This window comes from Rana temporaria, chromosome 7 (assembly GCF_905171775.1).
Source record: "Rana temporaria chromosome 7, aRanTem1.1, whole genome shotgun sequence".
NCBI classification, from domain to species: domain Eukaryota; kingdom Metazoa; phylum Chordata; class Amphibia; order Anura; family Ranidae; genus Rana; species Rana temporaria.
In genome coordinates this window covers 150,146,594-150,170,057 of record NC_053495.1, presented here as the reverse complement: position 1 = coordinate 150,170,057, position 23,464 = coordinate 150,146,594, and the positions used below count along the sequence as shown (strand labels likewise).

The window sequence follows — 23,464 nt, the reverse complement described above, 5'->3', positions numbered from 1 at the left end:
AAGGCTTACCTGTAGGTATCAAGAATATCTCCTAAACCTGTACGGTTTAGGAGATATTCCCCTCGCAATGCGCCGCTGATTGCAGCGGCGCATGCGCAGGGGGAATCCACGGCGAAAAGACCGGCAGCCGCCCGACCTTGCCGAATTTAAATCTCCCGCGCGCACACGCGGGAGTGACGTCATCGCCGCTCCAGCCAATCACAGCGCTGGAGCGGCGATACCCGGAAGACACGCCGGAGCAAGATGACATCTCGCTCGGCGTGGACCAGGTAAGTGTTCTTCACCTCGTTCCGAGGTAAGTATTTCATAATCAGCCAGTATGCGGTGCATACTAGCTGATTATGCCTTTTGCCTTGCAGGTTTGAAAAAAATAATAATATTTTATGCGGTTTACAACCGCTTTAAGGCTATAAAGCGATATTAAAGGGGTTGTAAAGTTAACATTTAAAAAAAAAACCATAACAAACATGTTATACTTACCTCCACTGTGCAGCTAGAAGTGACCCCGAACCTGGTCTTCTGGGGTCCCTCGGCGGCTGTCTCGGCTCCACCCATCTAGTGTAGCCAATCAACGGCCAGGCTACAGGCTCAAAAACGAGGAGGATGACGGGGCGAGCGCGGGACTTCCGAGGGCTCAGGTAAGTAAAACGGGGGCACGGGGGATGGGGGGCAGTATTGTCGGATGTTTTTTCACCTTAATGCATAGGATGCATTTAGGTAAAAAAACATTTACCTTTACAACCCCTTTAAAGCTTGATTTTTTTTATTTTTATAATTAACATAACAAACATGTTATACTTGCCTGCTTTGTGCAATGATTTTGCACAGAGCAGCCCCGATCCTCCTCTTCTGGGGTTCCCCATTGTTGCTCCAGGCTCCTTCTCTTTGGCAGGTGCCCCCATGGAAGCCTGGAGCGTGCTCGTTCCTGAGTCTTCCTGTCTGGATCTATTGACACAAAGCCGGTGGCTCTGGGGTTAAAGTATAATTGAAGGCAAAAGTTTTAGTTTTGAACAGAGCGGAGAAGGATTAGAACAGGTGTGCCCAACCAGTGGCCCAGGGCCACATGTGGCCCGCGGAGCCCTCTGATATGGCCCGCGACCTCCTGCTCTGGGATGGAATAAAATAGAATAGAAGACTGTTATTAAAGGTACGGTTATTACTAAAATCACAGTATATATGGACATATCTGTTCTGCAGGGGTTACTGGGCTGCTTTCAAATTGATCAGCAGGTACAGAGAAGTGCACCTGTGGGTTACCTGCACTGAGCCATAGACTTCCATTACCTGTGAGTTTAGTGTGCTGAGAGTAAAGTGGGCTCTATAGAACCGAGTGGACTGCCATCCACCCGCTCCGCTCATTGTGGCCCGCGACCGGTTACCAAGTCGCTTAAGTGGCCCTTGCTCTTCAAAAGGTTGGGCACCCCTGGATTAGAACATCTGTCTAATTTTTTCTTGCTGTCTCTGCCCCGTTAGAGAGATTCACCCTCTCTTTTTATCTTGAGGACCATTATTCGCAAAAGTTCAAATGAAAGAAAATCCCAAGGTTTGATGGTCCACCAGAACAGTAATAGAGGAAAAATCATCTAATATGCAAACTAGTTCTGGAGACCAGGGATTTCTTTCACTTTGGAGGTATTTACCTCACTTCCTGTTGTGGCTTTAAGACAGGAAGTGAAGGGAAATGTACCCAGTGGGTCACAGATGGCAAAAAAAAAAAAAAAATGACGAGGGTTACAATCCCCCCTTACTCTATCCAAAATGAAAAAAGGTTTTGCTTTCAGTTCTAATTTAAAGCATACCTGTTCCCATTCTCTGGCACAGCTAGGCAACTAGTATTTTCAGAAGAGCCATGGGAAAACCCAGTTGTGCCCTGTGCATTATGATTGGAGCCAGAGGCACATGATTAGAGCCAGAGGCTCTAGTAGGCTTAGGTTTGGGGCGCAGAGCCCTGCACTCTGAGCCCACCCAGTTGTGTGAGAATAGCGAATGAATATTCACTATTCTTACACTAATCCTCCTCCGAGCCAATCAGGAAGTGGGTAGTGTGGACTGTCACCCGATTGGACAGGCAATCCTATTGGACGCCTAGCGCCTAGGAGGAGGAGAGAGGAGACACACTGCGGAAGCTGCCGTGCTGGAGGAGAGGACATGGTAGCCGCTACCCGCAGCCCCCCACCCGCCACCTACATCAGGTAAGTGTCAGACTGACTGTCACCAGCCACCACTGGCAACACCTTTACATTTATCATGACATGTCACTTTACCAAGCAGTGCATAAGCTTTAAACAAGCCTCATAGACCTCTGTAGCTGCAGGTACTGTGGAGTAAGGCACCATTAGCGATTAAATGCAGGAGACCCAGCAGGGGTTCCCAGCAATTAGCTGCAGACAGAAGACCCATTGAAAGCAAACGAAGGCTGACAGCTCCCACAGCTAATCACAGTAGCTTGCTGACTGCCTGCGTTCAGGGCCCACCGTTCCTCAGATAATCGCTCTGTGATATCTGATGGGTATCCCGCATCTAATCCTTAAAAGCCTCATTTTCAAAAGTGACCTAATTCATTCTCGCTTTCATTCAGCTCCCCCCTCCCAGCAGTGGTTTGGCAGCCTACTTGCCACAGTAATTGGGGCTAGCAGAGCATTTGGACATGACCTTGACAACTTTAGTGTTTCTTTGTAAACTTTGATGATGAATTGCTCAAGTTTCTGTAGCTACAGAGGTCAGTGAGGTTTGTGTAAAGCTTATTTACTGCCTATTTGAAATATGCAAATATTTGAATGTCCATAGTCCAGGAACACTCACATTTCAGCACCTTTACCAAGTTCTTTGTATTTGTTAACAAAATCTGACAGCTAAGGGCCCCTTCACACTATAATGCAGTGTAGGAGAGCCACGTTCCCACCCAGCTTCCTGCATCACATTCCGATCACAATACCAATGTGATCTGCTGTGGGGATCAGTTCAAGTTAACAACACCCCAAAACGCAAGTCGCAAATGCATTGCATTAGCCCACACTGGATCACCATGCTATGCGGTCACCGTATGTTCAAAAAGTAGTGCAGCACATGTGATGTGGTACTATTTCAGCCCATTCAAAATAAACGAGGATGAAATCACACTGCACAGAACTGCATGTGAAGCGCATGTGGAACGTTCCTGTGCGATTCACATGCAGTGCCTAGTGTGAATGGGCCCTAAAATGGCTGTACTATATTTTTCATTTCAGTTTATATGTATACAGAAATATAATTATCAGTTATTACATTTTGTACATGATGACCCCCACTATTAGCTCCAGCTAATAAAGCCTGTGTTCAGATTAAAATTTAGGAACAAAGCAGAATTTTGTTTTTTGCTGTACTTCATGATATGTGAGATAAGACACAATGGGCCAGATTCACGTAGCCCGGGCGCAGCGTAACGTAACCGATTTACGTTACACCGCCCCAAATTTTCTGTCTAAGTGCCCGATCCACAAAGCACTTACCTGGAAATTTGCGGCGGTGTATCGTAAATCCGTCCGGCACAAGGCGGGCCAATTCAAATGGGGCGGGTACCATTTAAATTAGGCGCGCCCCCGCGCCGGACGTACTGCGCATGCTCCCGACGCAAATTTCCCGACGTGCTTTGCGCGAAATTACGACTTGCGCCGGGAAAAATATTTTTTTTAAAAAAAATTCAAAAGCGACGCGGGAAAGACGGGTATACTTTTACATGGTGGAGTAATTTTCCACTTTGTAAAAGGTGCCCTATCTTTGCGACAGAAAACTAACACTCGCGGCGACGTAACAACGGGAAAAAGCTTTGTGGATCGCCGTAACTCCTAATTTGCATACCCGACGCTGGTTTACAACGCAAACTCCCCCCAGCGGCGGCCGCGGTATTGCATCTTAAGATCCGACACCTGTCGGATCTTATGGCTATCTATGCGTAACTGATTCTATGAATCAGTCGCATAGATAGAAACAGAGATACAACGGCGTATCAGCAGATACGCCGTCGTATGTCATTTGTGAATCTGGCCCAATGTTACCAACAACTCATTTCATTGTTCTTCTTACAGAATATGCCGAGTTCCTGCACTGTAAAGGAAAAAGGTTTTCAGATTTTGATGAGGTTCGTGAAGAAATTGAAGCAGAAACCGATCGAACAACTGGTACAAATAAAGGAATTTCATCCATTCCTATAAATTTGAGGATATATTCACCAAATGGTATGTGATATTTTAGGTCGAGTAATCTATGAAAACATTAGCTAACAAATGTTTGTATTCTACATGCAATGCAATGGGGTTGATTTACTAAAGGCAAATAGACTGTGCACTTTGCAAACTGCAATTGCACTCTGCAAGTGCAGTTGCCCCAGCGCTTAGTAAAGGAGGTAAAGCTTCACTTTGCAAAGAATACCCAATCACATGCAAGGAAAATGTAACCACTTAAGCCCCGGACCTTTAGGCAGCTAAATGCCCAGGCCAGGTTTTGCGATTCGGCACTGCGTCGCTTTAACAGACAATTGCGTGGTCGTGCGACGTGGCTCCCAAACAATATTGACTTCCTTTTTTCCCCACAAATAGAGCTTTCTTTTGGTGGTATTTGATCACCTCTGCGGTTTTTATTTTTTGCGCTATAAACAAAAATAGAGCGACAATTTTGAAAAAAAATCAATATTTTTTACTTTTTGCTATAATAAATATCCCCCAAAAACATATATACATTTTTTTTCCTCAGTTTAGGCCGATACGTATTCTTCTACCTATTTTTGGTAAAAAAAATCGCAATAAGCGTTTATAGATTGGTTTGCGCAAAATTTATAGCGTTTACAAAATAGGGGATATTTTTATTGCATTTTATTTTTTTATTTTTTTTTACTACTAATGGCGGCGATCAGCGATTTTTTTCGTGACTGCGACATTATGGCGGACACTTCGGACAATTTTGACACATTTTTGGGACCATTGTCATTTTCACAGCAAAAAATGCATTTAAATTGCATTCTTTATTGTGAAAATGACAGTTGCAGTTTAGGAGTTAACCACAGGGGGCGCTGAACGTGTTAGGCTTCACCTAGTGTGTGTTTACAACAGTAGGGGGGTGTGGCTGTAGGTCTGATGTCATCGATTGTGTCTCCCCTATAAAGGGGATGACACGATCGATGCCCTGCCACAGTGAAGCACGGGGAAGCCGTGTTTACATACGGCTCTCCCCGTTCTTCAGCTCCGTGGAGCGATCGCGACGGAGCGACTATAAACGAATAGTCGCGCCGTCGTCCCGGATCGCTCCCAGAGGTAAGCCGCACGCAGCAGGGGGGGGGGGGGTCCCGATCGGATCCGCGGAAAGGCAAGGACGTATATATACGCCCATCTGCCTGTCCGTGCCATTTTGCGGACGTAAATAGTCGTGCGGCGGGCGATAAGTGGTTAAAAACAGCATTTTTGCTTGAACATAATTGGATGATGGTAGTCAGCAGAGCTCTCCCTCATTTATGAAGCTCTGGAGCAACTGCACTTTGCAAAGTGCACAGTCTTTTTGCCTTTGGTAAATCATCCCCAATGCTTTTTTGTCTTTTAAGCAAGAGCAGCCCCATCCAGGTAGATGTTAAAAGAAGGGATGCATCGATACCATTTCTATTGCAAAGAGTACAAATACCAATACTTTTTCTTAGTACTCGCCGATACCAATTACCAATACCTTCAATGTGAAACGTGTAAATATATGTTAAAGGTGTAATAATATTAACGAACAAGGCACAGACAAAAATATATTTTTTTGATTATTAAGGGCTGTTTCACAAGGGCGGCCCGTTTAGGTCCGCCTGCCAGTTTTTTAGGCGGACCTGAATGGGCGCTCCGTGCAACTCTATGGAGCCGCGGATGTCAGCGGTGAGATGCCCGCTGACATCCGACTCGCTCCGATCGGCCAAAGTGTGACGGAGGAAAAACCTACTTTTCCATCCGTCTGGCGGATCGGATCGGGTGAACACGGACAGACGGTCCGTGTTCATCCGATCCCCCCATAGGAGAGGGATTGGGGCACAGAGTGACCCCAATCCTCGACTTCTGGGGTGCCTCGGCAGTTCTTGCGGCTCCTCCCCGCATCGTATAACCCCCTAGGAGAAGCGATCTCCCGGGGGGTTATCTTGCGGGTGCGCTCCTGAGTTTAGCATTTGCGTCCATAGACGCCGAATGCTGGACTCGGAGCTGCGTCATTGGATTTGATTGACAGTAACGGGAGCCAATGGCTGCGCTACTATCAATCTATCCAATCAAGAGCCGAGAACCCCGGGCAGAGGAAGAGCACGTCTCCGCCGTAGGAAATTCCAGGGCTCAAGTAAGTAAAAAGGAGAGACTTGGGGGGCATTGAGGTGGATGCATTATGGTGAAAAAACACAAGGGTTTACAACCCCTTTAAGGCTGATTAGAGTAAATTTTTGGTTAATAAGGGGTTAAACAGAGGAACATTTAATAAAAAAATAAAAATAAATAATGTTTAGTAATGTTGCTTTAAACCTACTTCATCTGCAGATCGAAGTTCATCCCTTCGATCTATAGATGAAGAAAAACAGTAAGATACAAAAAGATGCAATGTTTCTTTTTATGTTTTGGTTGAGTGGCTGAGCAATATTGTTGATAATTTTTGCCCGTCTCCCCTTTTCTTTTGACCGATCCAATTGCCTGCACTTCAGTTTACACTTCAGCTGGCAGCCAGCTCCTTAAAAACCGATTGACGTTTTTTTTTTTTTTTAATCTCAGCTGTCAGTGGGGGAATACCACTGTCAGCTAAAAAAAAACGCATCCGCTTCAGGTATGGGAGTATTTGCACGAGAACCTATATGCTTAGTATCGGTATCGGTGCAACCCTAATTGAAAGGATTTTGCAAGCTGTTCCATAAGGTTGGCCTTATGTTCTTTCTCACTGATTCCAGCATGGAATGATCTGTCTTCAATTTAACCACCTAGGCAATTTGTTGTTATAAAAAACAGCTATCGAGTCAGTATCTTTTTAGGTGAAGATGAGCCTTATGTGGCCCATACACGGGATCCGAAAATCAGATGACAGATTGTCAGTTTTTTTGCATGCTAGTCGCATATCGAAAATGGAGAGGTTACTAAAGTGACGAAAATTCTCGTACGACAGAATTAAAAATCGGAAGTCATGTGTATTTCTATTGTATTATCGGATGACAACTGTACTGATTAAGCGAAAATTGTATGATCTGGTATCATACGAGAACATTGTTCGCGTTTGTCCAATCGGATAATATCGGATGAACTGTAGTGATCAGCTCTTGATCCGATTATCGATCCGATTATGGTACGATCTCTTCGAAAGCGAAGAGATTTTTTTTTATCCTCAGTCTAGGCCGATACGTATTCTACATATTTTTAGTAAAAAAAAAAAATCGCAATAAGCGACTGGTTTGCGCAAAAGTTATAGCGCCTACAAAATAAGGGACAGAATTTTTGTATTATTTTTTTTTTTACTAGTAATGGATGCGATCTGCGATTTTTATTGCGACTGCGACATTATGGCGGACACATCGGACACTTTTGACACATTTTTGGCGATATTCACATTTATACTGCAATCAGTGCTATAAATATGCACTAATTACAGTATAAATGTGACTGGTAGGGAAGGGGTTAACACTAGGGGGTGAGGAAGGGGTTAAATGTGTACCCTAATATTAGTGTGCTAACTGTGGGGGAAGGGGGGTGACTGGGGGGGTGACCTATCTGTGTCTCTATGTACAAGAGACACAGATCCGTCTCCTCTCTCCCCTGACAGCACCGCTGTCTGCGAGAACCGGGAATGAGAAATGATCTCATATGTAAACATATGAGATCATCTCTCATTGGCCGCACAGATCGCCTAGGAAACGGCCACTCCGATTGGCCGTTCACGGCGATCTGTGATTGGCTTTGTCCAAGGGACACGGCCAACACAGCAGTTCCCCGCTGCGCGCTCGGGAGCGCGCGCGGGGAACGAGCAAAGGGGCGGCCGTAAAAAGACGGCCTGTTAGAGATTGGGAGCCACGCTGCGGCCGTACAAAGTCGTACGGCCGTCAGCTAGTGGTTAAGTGTGGCTTCTCTCTCTCTATGGAGGAGCAACAGATTTCCCCTTGGACAGCAGCATTGCTTGGAGAGGGATGTGTTAGATGGACTAGTAGATTTACATGGATTTTACAAGTGGCTAACAAATTAAAGTCTATCTGCAGCTAACACTATGCAGTTACTGAAATATTTGTTTTCCTTTTGGGATAAAAGTTTCCATGAATAAAAGCTGACCATTGTAAGTACCACTTACAATGTAAAATTGTTTGTCTCAACCCTTTGTCATCTTTGCTTGGTCTGTTAAAAGGGAAGTCCAGCCTGAGCTTATTTGGCTGTACTTCTATGGATCACAGAAGTGCAATTAATTTTGCACTCCTGTGACCAATTTTCAGCGGAGAGCGGACTGTAGTTCGCTGTCTGCTGACGTCACAAAATTCAGTTCAGGCACTGCGTCATCCCGACAATAAAGTCTGGATCCGCCAGGTGCCTGGACTGACACCTATCTCAGCCTCTCAGCAAACCGCTGAGAGACTGAGCCGGCCACCCCCGCCCCTCCACAGCTCAGTGCTCCAGTGAGCGTGGAGGAGCAGAGTGGAGAGCTGCTGATTGACAGTCAGCAGCCCTACGCTAGGGGAGCTGTGAGAACCGAGCCATCGGCGATGTTCAATCGCTCGGTTCTCAGTGTAGAGATGCTGGGGGGACAGATGCAGCATCGGACCGATGCTGCATCCACCTAGGTAAGTATGATGGGGGAAAAACCCCAAACCCATACTTCTCTTTTAAAGGTAATTCAAAAACAACAGCAGGATCAACAGGTAAACAAAAATTCTAGCTCAGGTCTCTACAAGATCAGTGTGCATCACGCCTGTAACGGTCACCACCGTTTACGATATTCCCATTCCATCGTCCTATGACAGCTTATCCAACACTCCACAATCCAGCAGACAGGACCCATTGGATTTTCCCCAGAAATAACGAGACAGAGCTCTGTTACTGGTTCCAAAATGTATGACTGACTTTAATGGTACACTCTCAGCTTTTTATGCAGTTACAGGCATGTTACAGGGACAATAAAACTCTCCACCCACACATCACACAATGGGGGGCTTCAATACACCTTCTCTTAGACAATGACATTCAGTTGAGTTAATTATTAGTCATCCCCCAGACGTCCCGTCTCCGCAATTAGAGGAGGTAATTACTACAGCTTGACAAGTCACATTCCACATACAAAACAGTGTCATTAGCATCTCACAATGGAATGTCTAGGAGCAGACGCAATTAACACCTCAAAAGCATGTGTCCCACCATTGAATGAAAACACTCCATTTGGAGTCAGACTTTAACAACTTGTAATATTCCAAGATATCCTGCAAAACATGAATTATCAGTAATGTCCCATCTCATGTAATTTATAATTAATATTTCTCAGTCACCCTATGCCCAAAAGGGGCACAGGATGACCCTAAACCCAAGAGCCATTAGTGACGCTGGCACAGGAGTACCCCTCATCCTTCAAAAGTCTCTGGGTGTCACGGGTCATTCTGTTACAACGCCCTAAGTTGTCATATTGCCAGAAAGTAACATTCAAATAATTTGACACTTCTAGAAACTCACAGCAATTGGAAGTGGAAATGCAGATATCCATTTTAATAACATAATTTGCCAAATATTTCCTGTAGCATAGTTTTCTTTTAAGTAAGAAATCAAATGTTTGTAACGAGTTAAAGCGGTAGTTCACCCTCCTTCACCTCATTATTCCATTACTTTCGGCATCGTAGCGCGAGCTACTGTATGCCGGTCTTAAATTTTTAATCCCCGTACTCACTGTGCTATTGTTGATTGAAGAATCCGACTCCCGCGGGGAATGGGCGTGCCTATGGAGAGGGAGGATGATTGACGGCCGGCTCTGGCACGTCACGCTCCCCGAAGACAGCCGGAGTAGGTCTCGGCTATTCACAGCGCCTGCGCACAGGCTATGCGCAGGCGCCGTGAATAGCCAAGCCTATTTCGGCTATTTCCGGAGAAGCGTGACGTGCCAGGGCCGGCCGTCAATCACCTTCTCTCACTATAGGAACGCCCATTCCCCGGATTCTTCAATCAACGATAGCACAGTGAGTACGGGGATTAAAAATTTAGGACCGGCATACCGTAGCTCGCGCTACGATGCCGAAAGTTATGGTCTAATAAAAAAAAACATTTTTTTTTTTTTTAACAGGGTGAACCCCCGCTTTAAAGCTGAGTTCCACCCAAAAAACAACTTTGCAGAAATCAACAGCATTATGCATCAGTAAAAACATTTCAAATGTATTTTATTTTTTTTCTCAGCCCTTCAGCACTGTTGCTATGGGGTCCTTTGTATTCTGCCACTGCCTCTGTGGCACCTGACATAATTTCCCTCTGCACCCGTGCTCGCTGGTGCTCCTGGGAGATGTCATCATTTCCCAAGAGTCAGTGGGCAGCGCCGAGGGATTCGTTGCCATCACAACGTCTAAAATGTACGGCGCTGCGAGCCGTACATACTGCACATGCGCGAGAACGGGCGGCGCATGCTGGTTATTCAGAAGCACCGAAACCCGGAAGTTTATGCTAGTAGGCTTTGCCTGCCCGCAAGCAAGATGGGAACGCCCGAGCATAAGGAATATAAGGTGAGTTTTTAATTAAAAAAATAACTAATGCGCTGCTGTTTACAACACAAGCCAATGCAAAAACAATATCATATAATAATAAAAGATACACAGGGTATTTAAAAATAAAAATAAAAAATTGTGATTGGAACACCGCTTTACAGACATTCTGTCTCGATATACAAGGATTTGCCACTTTTATGTGTTTTTCTGCAATTTTTCTTTAGATAGATCTTTAGTTTTTCTTTGGATATGAAGAAAAGCATATTGCATATTAATGTTTTACGGCTTAATGCATTATTCTTGCAGTGCTGAATCTGACCCTTGTAGACTTACCTGGCATCACAAAAGTGCCTGTTGGTGACCAGCCTGCAGACATTGAATCTCAGATCAGAGAAATGATTATGCAGTTCATCTCTCGGGATAATTGCCTTATACTTGCTGTGACCCCGGCAAACACAGACCTTGCTAATTCAGATGCCTTAAAGCTTTCTAAAGACGTAGACCCTCAAGGTATGAGTTTTTATTTTTTTTCTAATTTGTTTGTTTTTAATTTTATTACATTTTTTATTTTTTTGTAACAGTATTTCCCTGGTGTTCACACATTTCCATTACCCAGAGAGGTACAGAATAGATCAAAATGCCGTCTTTTTTCTTTTTCATACTTTCTTTCTGTAGTTCAGCAATCAGGTGCCCACGTGTGACCATTTTGGTCATAAAATGTACTGTATATGGAATCTTGCATCCCTTATCTCTCTTCTATTCAGAACAGGCTGAGCTTTTTCTTTTTAGCCACTAGATGGTGCTGTACATATAAGAAGGATACTGTATAGTCAACACTAATAGGTGTTGCCCTTTTAATAGATACTGTGGATGGTGAAGTTTATTTAAGTACAATGGGCCAGATTCACAAAAGAGATACGACGGCGTATCTCCTGATACGCCGTCGTATCTCTGTTTTAGGGGCTTCCTAACTTACGCATAGTTTGCCCTAAGATCCGACAGGTGTAATTGTTTTACACTGTCGGATCTTAGGATGCAATACCGCGGCCGCCGCTGGGGGGAGTTTGCGTTGTAAACCAGCGTCGGGTATGCAAATTAGTACTTACGGCGATCCACAACGGTTTTCCGCGTTCGCTACGTCGCTGCTAGTCTAGTTTCCCGTCGCAAAGTTAGTCGTCGTTTTAGCTGCCCTAACTTTACACAGCCCATGTTAAAGTATGGCCGTTGTTCCCGCGTCGAAATTCAAAAAAAAAAATTCTTGCGTAAGACGTCCGGGAATACGAAAGTACGCTACGCACGTCGCCGTTCGAAAAAATGACGTCACTTCGCGCAAAGCACGGCGGGAAATTCAAAAGTGAGCATGCGCAGCAGGTCCGGCGCGGGAGCGCGCCTAATTTAAATGGCACACGCCCCTTTGAATTACGCGGGCTTACGCCGGTGGCCACCGGCGTAGGTTTTCATTGCAAGTGCTTTGTGAATCAGGCACTTGCGATGAAAACTTGCGGCGGTGTAACGTATCTACGATATGTTACGCCGCCGAACTTCTACGTGAATGAGTCAAACACTGAAAACTAGCTGTTGTGACTGTCAGAATTTTCTATGGGGCCTAATTTTCATAGTAATAGTAATTTCATAGTAATGAAAATTGTACAAGGTGTGCATGTACCTATTTATCCCTAAATTAGCATAAAGCAGAACTAAACCCCTATATCCTTTACAGGCTCTAAGACTGAGAACCGAGCCATCACATGACCACTAATTGCTCAGTTCTCAGGCTCCACTTAGTGTAAAGCATAGACCTTCAGTCACCGCCCCTCTGTTCTGCCTTTGCAGCGCTCACTGAAATGCTGGGCTGTGCAGGGGGCAGAAATGGCTGGCTCAGGCAGTCAGCTCCACAATGAGAGGTTGAGCCAGCTGCCAGTCAGGTATCTGGGTGGATCCAGACATTATTTTTGGGATTCCTGCAGAGCCTGGACCAGCTCTGTGACGTCAGCCAACAGTGGGCTTTAGCCTGGTGTCGGCTGAATCTGGGTCACAGGAGAGCAGAACTAAGTGCACTCCTGTGACCCACATGAGAAGTATGGCCAAAAAAAGCTTTGCCCATACTTCGACTTTACTAAAACAGTTACAGTTAAGGCATGCTGTGAATGATAACTGTCCCAGTTGCTGGTTCTCTCAATCTAATTGTCAAGGCGTCAAATGGCTGATATTGTAACTGAACACATGTGCAGCACCATGGCAACTGTAGCTCAAACAGAGGCTAAGATGGCAGCTTTCTTGCCTGTAAAGTATATCAAAAGCTGGAGTTCAGCTTTAAGTTCTTATACTTAGCTACCACTCCTTTCCAGCAATATATTTGAGTGTAATTAAGAAAAATAGGTGCGCTCACCCACTAAATGAAGCATATAAATAAATAAAAATCAGGAAATGGAATTAACATGACATAAACATGACTCAAAAAAGTGCAAAAATATATAAAGTGCAAAAGAGTTAAATATATATATGTATAAAAGTCCCAAACAATGAAAAAAAAAGAAATATTATATATACATACATATATATATATATATATATATATATATATATATATATATATATATATATATATATATATATATTATATATAAATAAATAAATAACACAGTGTCCAATAAAAAGTGCAGAAAGTATGTAACTCAAACACAAAAATAAAATCAATTAATGAATGAATAAACAGAAATAGTAACATAAAAAAAAATAAAGTGTAAAAAAAGTCCCAATTAATAAACAATGAAATCCAGTGACGAAAAGTGCCCAAAAAATTCCAATAAAGTGCTTTAGTGCTTGTGTGAAACCAGACATTCAAAGCTGCTTACTAAATATAATAGATCTCAGTACTAATCTAAATGCGCTCATGAGAAAGGTAACACTCAATGGGGCAGATCCACATACATTTAGATAGGCGCAGCGTATGTGAGATACGCTACGCCGCTGTAACTTACTTTTGAATTCCTCGAATCCACAAAGAATTTGCGCCGTAAGTTAAGGCGGCGTAGTGTATCTCTCGGCGCGTAATTCAAATCGGCGAGTAGGGGGCGTGTTTCATTTAAATGAAGCTTGTCCCTGCGCCGAATGAACTGCGCATGCGCCGTCCCTAAATTTCCCGCCGTGCATTGCGCGAAATGATGTCGCAACAACGTAATTTTTTTTACTTAGACGTGACTTACGTCCATCCCTATTCACAGACGACTTACACAAAAAAAAAAAAATTCAAATTTTGACGCGGGAACGACGGCCATACTTAACATGGAAAATCATACGCCGCAAAATATCAGCTTTAACTATGCGCCGGAAAAAGCCGACTAGAGACGACGTAAGAGAATGCGACGGCCGCGCATACGTTCGTGGATCGTCGGAAAAAGCTAATTTGCATACCCGACACGGAAAACGCCGCAAACTCCACCCAGCGGACGCCGAAGTATTGCATCTACGATCCAAACTAAAGATACGACGCGGGAAATTTGAAAGTACGCCGGCGTATCAGTAGATACGCCGGCGTACTTGATCTCTGGATCTGCCCCAATATTCACAGAATATCTTTTGACACCGTGAACACTTTTCATCACTGGATTTCATCAATTAACAATTCAGATTTTTTTGCACTGTTTTGTAGGACTATGTATCTTTTTTTTGCATTTTTTAAGAATGTGTTTATATATATATATTTAGAAATCTTTTGTACTTTATGCATTTGCGCTTTAAATATTTTTGCACTTTTTTGAGTCATGTTTATATCATGCTGATGCAATTTTTTTGATTTTTACTTATTTATATGGTTGATCAAGGCTCCATTCACACTAATGCCGCATACAGACGGTCATTTTTTGCGATGAAAAAAATGAAGTTTTAGGTAATGAAAAAAAACAACATTTTTGAAACTTCATTTTCAAAAACGATGCAGCATACACACCATCGTTTTTCAAAATGCTCTAGTAAAGCGATGTTACGTTCAGAGCACGTATGACGGCACTCTGTTCCATTGAAGCTCGCTTCATAACTTGCTTCTGAGCATGTGCGGGTTTAAAAACGTAGTTTTCAACGTCGTTTTGCCCACACACTATCATTTTAATTGACACAAAAAACGACATTTTGAAAAATGACACAAAAAATTTGAGCATGTTCGAATTTTTTTTTTGTCGTTTTTCTGAAAACGTCATTTTTTTTCATCACAAAAAATGACTGTCTGTACGCGGCATTCTTTTTTTGGTGCATTTTGCAGAAATGCAAGGAAATTTTTTAACACGGTTTCCTATGGAACATGTTCACATCAATGCTTTTTTGTGCCTCTGCATTTTTGGAAAGGGTCAGGGACTTTTTTTCCAGAAAAAAGCAACGTTTTGCATACAATAGAATTCAATGGACCTGCATCCAAAATGCATTTTGCCGCGATTTTGCCGTGATTTGCGCTCTGCGTATTTTTTTTAACCTGTTCATAGCTGGTTGTTAAAGGAAATGTAAAAAAATAAAAATTACTGGCTAAAAAAAAAAAAAAAAAAACGCAAAACGCAAATCGTGGTAAAATCTTGGTAAAATTGCACGTCAAAAAACGCAGCAAGCACAGCAAAAAAACATTGCAAAAACGCTCAAAAGCAACATGCATAGGTGTGAATCAAGCCTTAGTAGGTGAGTGCACCTGTCTTTCTTAATTACACTCAAATATATTGCTGGAAAGGATTAATACATGAAATACATTGTCTAGTTGCAGGTTATTCAGGCTTCTACGGGTGCTCCTGCCAATTTAGATCTTAGCGTGGGTTTTATATTTTATTTTTTAATATATTTAAAATGTTATTAAACCCAGGACCCTGCATTCACTATATCTGGTCTCCAACACTACACAGAACATGGAAATTCAAGTATTTAAAAAAAATTTAAACTTCTAAATACCTTTTCTCATCAGCAGTATATAGCAGTCTTATGACTTCTATCAGTGTCTGGCTGAGCAGCGGTTAAAGCTTGTAGGATGGGCTTTCATTCTCCTCTGACTGTCCTATTAGGTGCTGAGTGTCCCTTAAGACCCCATTCACACCTGAACGTTTTGTAGCTTGAAGCTTGAAGCTGCAAAACGCTGGAGGGGGAAAAAATCTATTATTCTCTATGGAGATGGTTCACATCTCCACTCCAAAACGCCTGAAGCCAGAAGTTTCAAAACGCCTGAAACTCAAACAAGTTCTGGGACTTTTTTCTTCCGGCAGATTTGGGCGTTTTTCTGCTTTTTAAATTGGTGACCTTTTGACCTGTACAAAATTGCAGCAAAAAGCGGTAAAAAAACGCCACAAAAAGTTGTGTGACTTTCTGCCTGAAAGCGCTATGCTCAGGTGTGAATGGGTCCTAACTGATCACATGCACCCTCCAAAAAGAAACTCTCTAGTAATACACACCAAACTGAGCATGTGCAGAGTGCCTCCAAGGCTCTGTACAATCAGCAGTGGATTAGGGACAGTAAAGGAAGGGGAGGATCAGAGAAGACAGGTTAAAACAGCCCTTTTACACAGTGCAGAGAATTAACCCTTAGGCGCCACAGTGAGTATAACGAGCACACTATACTGCATATACAGACTCATTTTACTGTTGTGGGTTTAATAAGTGGCAGTTGGAAATCCCATGTCAGATTGAGTATGAAAAGGATGCACACATTTTTAGATCTCTATACTGTAGACTTTTTTTTTACAGCGGTTATCAGAAAATGTTGCTTTTTTTTTTTGCAATATTGAGTTTCCTGGGAGACAGGGAATTTAGTAGTGAATGAAGTTGCTGCCTTATCGTAGAACAAGAAGCATTTTGTCTGCTTCCTCTAGGCATCGGCAGTGATTTCAGAGATGTCATTTACATTCACACACTGTGCTTTTGACCTGAAGTTGGAAACGGTCTTGGCAAACACTCAGGTTGTTTCTCTGTGTATCATGGAAGATATTTTATGTGTTCAGTAATTTGAAACACAATTCTATTAGTCAGAATATGCCTGTCCACACATTGCCACTTTTTTTTTATATATTACAGGGGATATTCTGTCACTATGCAACATCTGACGTTTTTTTTAAATCGATACATTTTTACATACCGTATTTGCCGGTGTATAAGGCGACCGGCCGTATAAGACGACCCTCTAATCTTACAGTTTTTTAAGATTTTTTGCCTGTACTCACCATATAAGACGACCCACCTTCCGAGGCTTCCGACATTTCATATTTCTTCATTCTGGAGCCATATTCTTCTTCATTCTTGCTGGAGCTGGAGCCAATCACAGCAAGCGATGTATTCTATTAATGAATACAAAGCCTGCTTGGATTGGCAGATTGGCTGTAACATCATCAGCCCATGCCTCTCTGACTCTCAAAGCCAATCCGAGCAGGCTATTGTATTCATTTGAATACATCGCTCACCGGGATAGGCTAAGCGGTATATACTGTATGTAACCGAAGCCACATACAGTTTTACCGCACATCCAGACGACCCCCGCTTTTTGGCCAGTTTTTTTAAGTGTAAGGCCTCGTACACATGACCGAACATGTCCGCTGAAACTGGTCCGGCGGACCAGTTTCCGCGGTCATGTTCGGTCGAGTGTACGGCCGACCGGACAATTGTCCGGCGGATCGGACAGGTTTCCAGCGAACAAATGTTTCTTAGCATGCTAAGAAACATGTCCGCTGGAAGCCTGTCCGTCGGACAAGTTCGGTCGTCTGTACGACTCACCGGACATGTCCGCTCGGCCGAAAGCCTTCGCATGCGTCGAAGTGATTCGACGTATGCGTGGAAGCATTGACCTTCCAGGGTCGCGCACGTTGCCGTGTCATCGTCGCAGCGACGGCACAGCCACGTCACCGCGTATCCTGTCCGCGCGGATTTCTGTTTGATGGTGTGTACAACCATCAAACAAATCTCCGAGCGGACATGTCCGATGAAAACAGTCTGTGGTTGTTGCCTTTGTCTCTGTTGGAGAATTATTTTTTATCACTTTTTGTACTGACAGAAAATTAGAGGAAATCTCCCCAATGACCCAATGAGGACACAGATGGCAAATGTTTTTTTTTTTTTTTATATAAGCAATATATATATCGGTGGTGGTGTTTTTTTTTGGGGTGGAGTTTTAGATGTGATTATTTATTTATTTCAGTAATATTGTCACACCTCACTACATCTTATGATGTATCATTGATTTGATATATATTTGGTGATTTTTATGTTGGTTTTGGGGGGAACACTCACCTATATTGTCATAATTCGTTACTTTTTCTAATGAATGTTTTTTTATTTAGTTATTTTAATTATTGAAGTTATTTTTAAACAGGGCAACACAAATTTTTTCTGTTTGGCCGCGTACACACGACCGGATATGTCCGCTGAAACTGGTCCGCGGACCAGTTTCCGCGGACATGTCCCACCGTGTGTACGGCCTAGCGGACAGGTTTCCAGCGGACAAAAGTTTCTTAGCATGCTAACAAACTTGTCTGGTGGAAACCTGTCCGTCGGACACCTAACCATCGGACCGAAATCCCCCGCATGCGTCGAAGTGATTGGACGCATGCGTGGAAGCATTGAACTTCCTGGTTCGCGCACGTCGCCGCGTCATCGTCGCCGCAACGTCACCGTGTTTTCTGTCCGCAGGGATTTTGGTCTGATGGTGTGTACACACATCAGACCAAAATCTCCCAGCAGACATGTCCGATGAAAACGGTCCGCGGACCTTTTTCATCGGACATGTTCGGTCGTGTGTACGGGGCCTTACATGTCACATGTGATGTGGGAACACATATAGCATTTGCTGCAGCTTTGAGTGGTCCATATCACTGTTAATTGTATATTATTTATGGTCATTTGGAATTTTTAAATAAGATAAAGTTTGTTGTTCAGCACACAGAAAGAATTGGTTTCAATTCCTATTTGTTGTTTCTGTGATTTAAAAACTGATGGGGGCTTGGGTTTCTAAAGCCCTGTACACACGATCAGATATCCGATGGATTTTTTCGTCGGATATCCGATGAAGCTGACTTTCATCAGTCTTGCCTACACACCATCGGTTAAAAATCCGATCGTGCCAAAACGCGGTGACGTACAATACTACGATGAGCCAAAAAAATGAAGTTCAATGCTTCCGAGCATGTGTCGACTTGATTCTGAGCATGCATGGATTTTTGTCCGATGGAGTTTCACACAGACGATCAGATTTTTCTATCGTTTTTTTATCCATAGAAAAATATTTTAAACATGTTCTATTTTTTTTCACTGATGGGGGAAAAAAAAATCAATGGGGCCCACACGCGATCGGTTTGTGTACAGGGCTTAACAGTTAAGCCTCATACACACAGGCCAGAATCTCGTCAGGAAAAAAACGTTGTTTTTCCTGACGAGATTCTTGGCAAGAATCTCTTTCCACCCGAGTGTATACACACTCCTTTCAAAAGAACCGCCCGCGTTCTTTTGAAAAGGCAAGAACGCGGTGCGCTCGTCACCTTTGATGCCGTCGCCGCTATCTTACTTCTCCCTACCTATGTCATGGAAGCTACCGCGCATGCGTCAAAGTCATTTCGAGCATGTGCGGGTTTCCACGGCGACAGGTACGTATACAGATGCTCGGGTTTCTCGTCAGGAAACAGGCCGACAAGAATCTCGACGAGAAAATAGAGAGCAGGATCTCTATTTTTCTCGTCGAGATTCTGGGCAGATTTCCAGATGAGAAACCTGAAAGCCTCGTACACACGCTTGGTTTACTCAGCAAAAAAAGCTCTGCCAGCAGTTTTCTTGCTGGTTCTTGCAGAGAAAACCGAGCGTGTGTACGAGGCTTAACATTTGAAGTATGGTACATTGATAAAGAATGTGAAAGTATATAAAAAGTACCTGATTCTTGAAAACAAAGTTCCTAAAGGTGTTATGTGTTTGCCAGCAAATTTTCTGGAAGTCTGAAAGCTGTCTAGCATTTAGCATGCTGATGACTAGAGCAGGTGGATGTATTAGTGTTGGCCATAACCCCTAGTCAGATGATTACAATGAACCCCACTGTGCATTGGCACCAAGCATGAGGAGGTGAACTTAACAGTCTTTACAAATAGTTTGGAGTCTTTAAAGATAGCTAGGTTTCAGCAGCAGTGGTTCTAACACAGCTGCTATTATTTCATTCAACAAGAAGAGTCATTTGCATGGTGAATTATAAAAGTGTGAGAACTATACTTTGTACACCATGTAAATGAGGTCTGGATAAAACTTCCTGAATTTAATCTTAAAAACATAGGATCTCACAGTGTAATGCCGCGTACACACGGTCGTTTTTTGTGATGAAAAAAAAACAAAATTTTTAAAAACGTCATTTAAAATGACCGTGTGTGGGGAAAACGACATTTAAAACTACGTTTTTAAACCCGCGCATGCTCAGAAGCAAGTTATGAAGCAAGCTTGAATTGAACAGAGAGCCGCCGTACGTGCTGAACGTAACCGCGCTTTGCTAGAGCTCTTTGAAAAAACGATGGTGTGTATGCTACGTCGTTTTTTAAAATGAAGTTTGAAAAACGTTGTTTTTTTTCATGCTAAAAAATGACGTTTTTTTTCATCACAAAAAAACGACCGTGTCAACGCGGCATATGGCATACCGCGTGCAGGTATCCAGCGGCAGCAGGGATGAAGAGTTCATTGTGATGATAATTAGGAAACTGGAATCCGTCTGATTTAAAATAAAGTTTATAAATGCACACAACACCAACCCAACACAGACAGACAATAAGCAAATCAAATAGGAAAAATAAACGTGACAGTGAAGCAAAACCAAACCAATAAACTATAATACACTATATACAAATGGACGGAAGCTGATAAACATAGGGGCAAAACCAGGACGGGGACTGGGAATAAGGGAAGCAGAGTCTGAGATGGGGTAACAAGATACAAGGAGGGAACTACTGGTAGATGCAAAATATTGGATATTGCAGGGATCAGAACAATCAGCAAGCAGGGATATGGCAAAACACTTAGGGCCTGATTCTCAAAAGAGATACGCAGACTTAACTGCTTTTTTTTTTTCTGTTGAAAAGCCTGTGGCGTGCAAAACACAACCCAAAAACTCCACCCGGTGCAGGGAAAAATGTGCACACACATAAAGAGTGACATCACAAAAAACTGCGACGGGTGCAAACGTCAGTGGTCCTCCGAAGAGGACCCGTCTCTGATCCCCCGGGGCGTTAGGCTCCTGACAGGGACTAGAGTTACTGTGGTCCATACAGCCGAAGCCATATGGACCCATCTTGGTCCAAGCAGCCGAAGCCACAAGGACCCAACATCCTCAGAGGGACTGCCGAAACAGAACCCTCCTCGGTGAGGCTCCCCCGAAGGGAGACCCCATGAGAGCCGGTGAACCTAACCAGAAGGCCGAGTCCACCAACTCCCAAGACTTTCGTCCGGAGAAGCCCCCCCCCGGAGAGCGGAAGAAGAAACCCCCCCCCGGAGAGCGGAGAAGACCCCCGGAGAGTGGAAGAAGACCCCCGGAGAGTGGAAGAAGAAGCCCCCCCTGGTAATTGAGCTAATAACGAAGACAGGGGGGGCATCCGGAGCAGAATAATAAATTATTTTAAAAACCCTTGTGTTGTGTGTTTAATAACTTTTACTTTTTGCCTACAGGTGAATGGATAGGGGTACGATGTACCCCATATCCATTCACTTAGGGTGGGGGGCCGGTATCTGGGGGCCCCCTTATTAAAGGGGACTCCCAGATTCCGATAAGCCCCCGCCCGCAGACCCCGACAACCAATGGCAAGGGTTGTCGGGAAGAGGTCCTGTCCTCATCAACATGGGGACAGGGTGCTCTGGGGTGGGGGGGCCCGCAGTGCGCCCCCCTGCCCCAGAGCACCCAACCCCCCCATGTTGAGGGCATGCGGCCTGGCACGGCTCAGGAGGGGGGGGGACGCTCGCTCGTCCCCACTCCCATTCCTGACCGGCCGGGTAGCGTGCTTTGGATACGGGTCTGGTATGGATTGTAGGGGGACCCCCTACGTCAATTTTTCGGCGTGGGGGGGTCTCCTTACAACCCATACCAGACCTAAGGGCAGTGGACGTGATCACTATGGTAGTGGATATTGTCAGTAGAGCAGTGGACATGCTCAGTAGGACAATGGACATGGTCAGTAGGGCAGTGGACGTGGTCAGGAGGGCAGTGGACGTGGTCAGTAGGGCAGTGGACAGGATCAGTAGTTTTACATTTTTGTTATTTAATTTTTGTATTATTTTTTTACCATTATTTTTTATTTTACAATTTAATTTTGTATAGTTTTTTTTTACATTTTTTTATGGGAGGGGTGGCAGTGGAGGGCAGTATGATGGGAGGGGTGGCAGTGGAGGGTAGTATGATGGGGTGGAGGGCAGTATGATGCGAGGGGTTGCAGTGGAGGGCAGTATGATGGGGTGGAGGGCAGTATGATGGGAGGGGATGGCAGTGGAGGGCAGTATGATGGGAGGGGGGTAGTGGAGGGCAGTATGACGGGGTGGAGGGCAGTATGATGGGAGGGGGTAGTGGAGGGCAGTATGATGGGGTGGATGGTAGTATGATGGGAGGGGGGGGTAGTGGAGGGCAGTATAATGGGATGGGGCAGTGGAGGGCAGTATGACGGAAGGGGTAATGGTGGAGGGCAGTATGGGGGACTGTGCAGCATGACTGGACGGATGCAGTGTATGGGAGGGTGCAGCGTGACCATGAGCATTCCTCGAGCAGCAGAAACAGCCTTCAGGCGAGACCCAGAGTCGGAAGCGGAGCTGGCGGTCCTAGGTATGGATGATTATGGAGCTTAGACGTGAGGAGGAGGAAGTTAAATCCTCCTCCTGCTTGCTCTGAATGCTGGGCCCCGCTCTCCTCCTCTTCATGACATCACTGGTTGCTAGAAGCCAGGCGGGCCGCGGCTAGCTACCAGTTGTTTGGGCAGTGAGCCAGGCAGCGCCTGGTGGTGAATAATAAAGCGGGTCTCGACCAGGAGTACACCGGGCAGTGAGTAACAGTGGCGATGCAGCGGAATTTTCAGGGGGCATCATTTTTAGGGGGCATCAGATCGGCCCAGGGATCAATTCCGGGACAATGTATTGTCCCGGAATGAAGGTGCCCAGAACCCGGGACAGACCTCCCAAGGTGGGACTTTCCCGGGCAATCCGGAACGGTTGGGAAGTATGTGTGTGCAAACCAGTTCTATAGGGCAGTTGATCAACTTGGTATCCTGTGGGTGGTGTTGCGTTAGCCCCTGCTGTGAATGCAACTGTGTAGGTAGGCACTCTGTGTGACTAGCCTGTCTGGGCCAGATTGATCAAGTGTGGCTGCGAGAGAGCTGTGTGGGACATGTTCCCCTCTTCTGGCTGGTTAGGCCTCTTTTGTTGGACAGTGCTGAAAATAAGTTGTTAATTTGTGCTGAAGGAAAGCCAGTTTATATTGCTCCAAGCTCCAGTACCCTGCATGCTTTGTGGGATCCAGAATGCCCCTAAATATCAGGTCCCGTACACACGTCCGAGAAACTCGACGGGCAAAACACATCGTTTTGCTCGTCGAGTTCCTTGTGAAGCCGCCGAGGATCTCGGCGAGCCAAGTTTCCCCATTGACTAACGAGGAAATAGAGAACATGTTCTCTATTGGGCTCGACGAGTTCCTCGTCGGTTTCCTCGGCCAAAAGTGTACACACGACCGGGTTTCTCGGCAGAATACGCCTCCCATCGAGTTTCTGGCTGAATTCTGCCGAGAAACTCAGTCGTGTGTACGGGGCCTCAGTGTTTTTCTAAGGAACACCA

The 23,464-nt window shown here is 44.5% G+C and overlaps 1 protein-coding gene across 1 annotated transcript in view; it reads left to right on the top strand.

Moving 5' to 3' along the window:
• Positions 1-23,464, top strand: part of DNM3 (dynamin 3) — a 414,911-nt gene that overhangs the window by 4,920 nt on the left and 386,527 nt on the right. The window contains exons 3-4 of the mRNA XM_040360124.1: positions 4,065-4,214; positions 10,988-11,191. Coding sequence (XP_040216058.1) covers positions 4,065-4,214; positions 10,988-11,191 — 354 coding nt within the window. The remainder of the gene's footprint in view (positions 1-4,064; positions 4,215-10,987; positions 11,192-23,464) is intronic.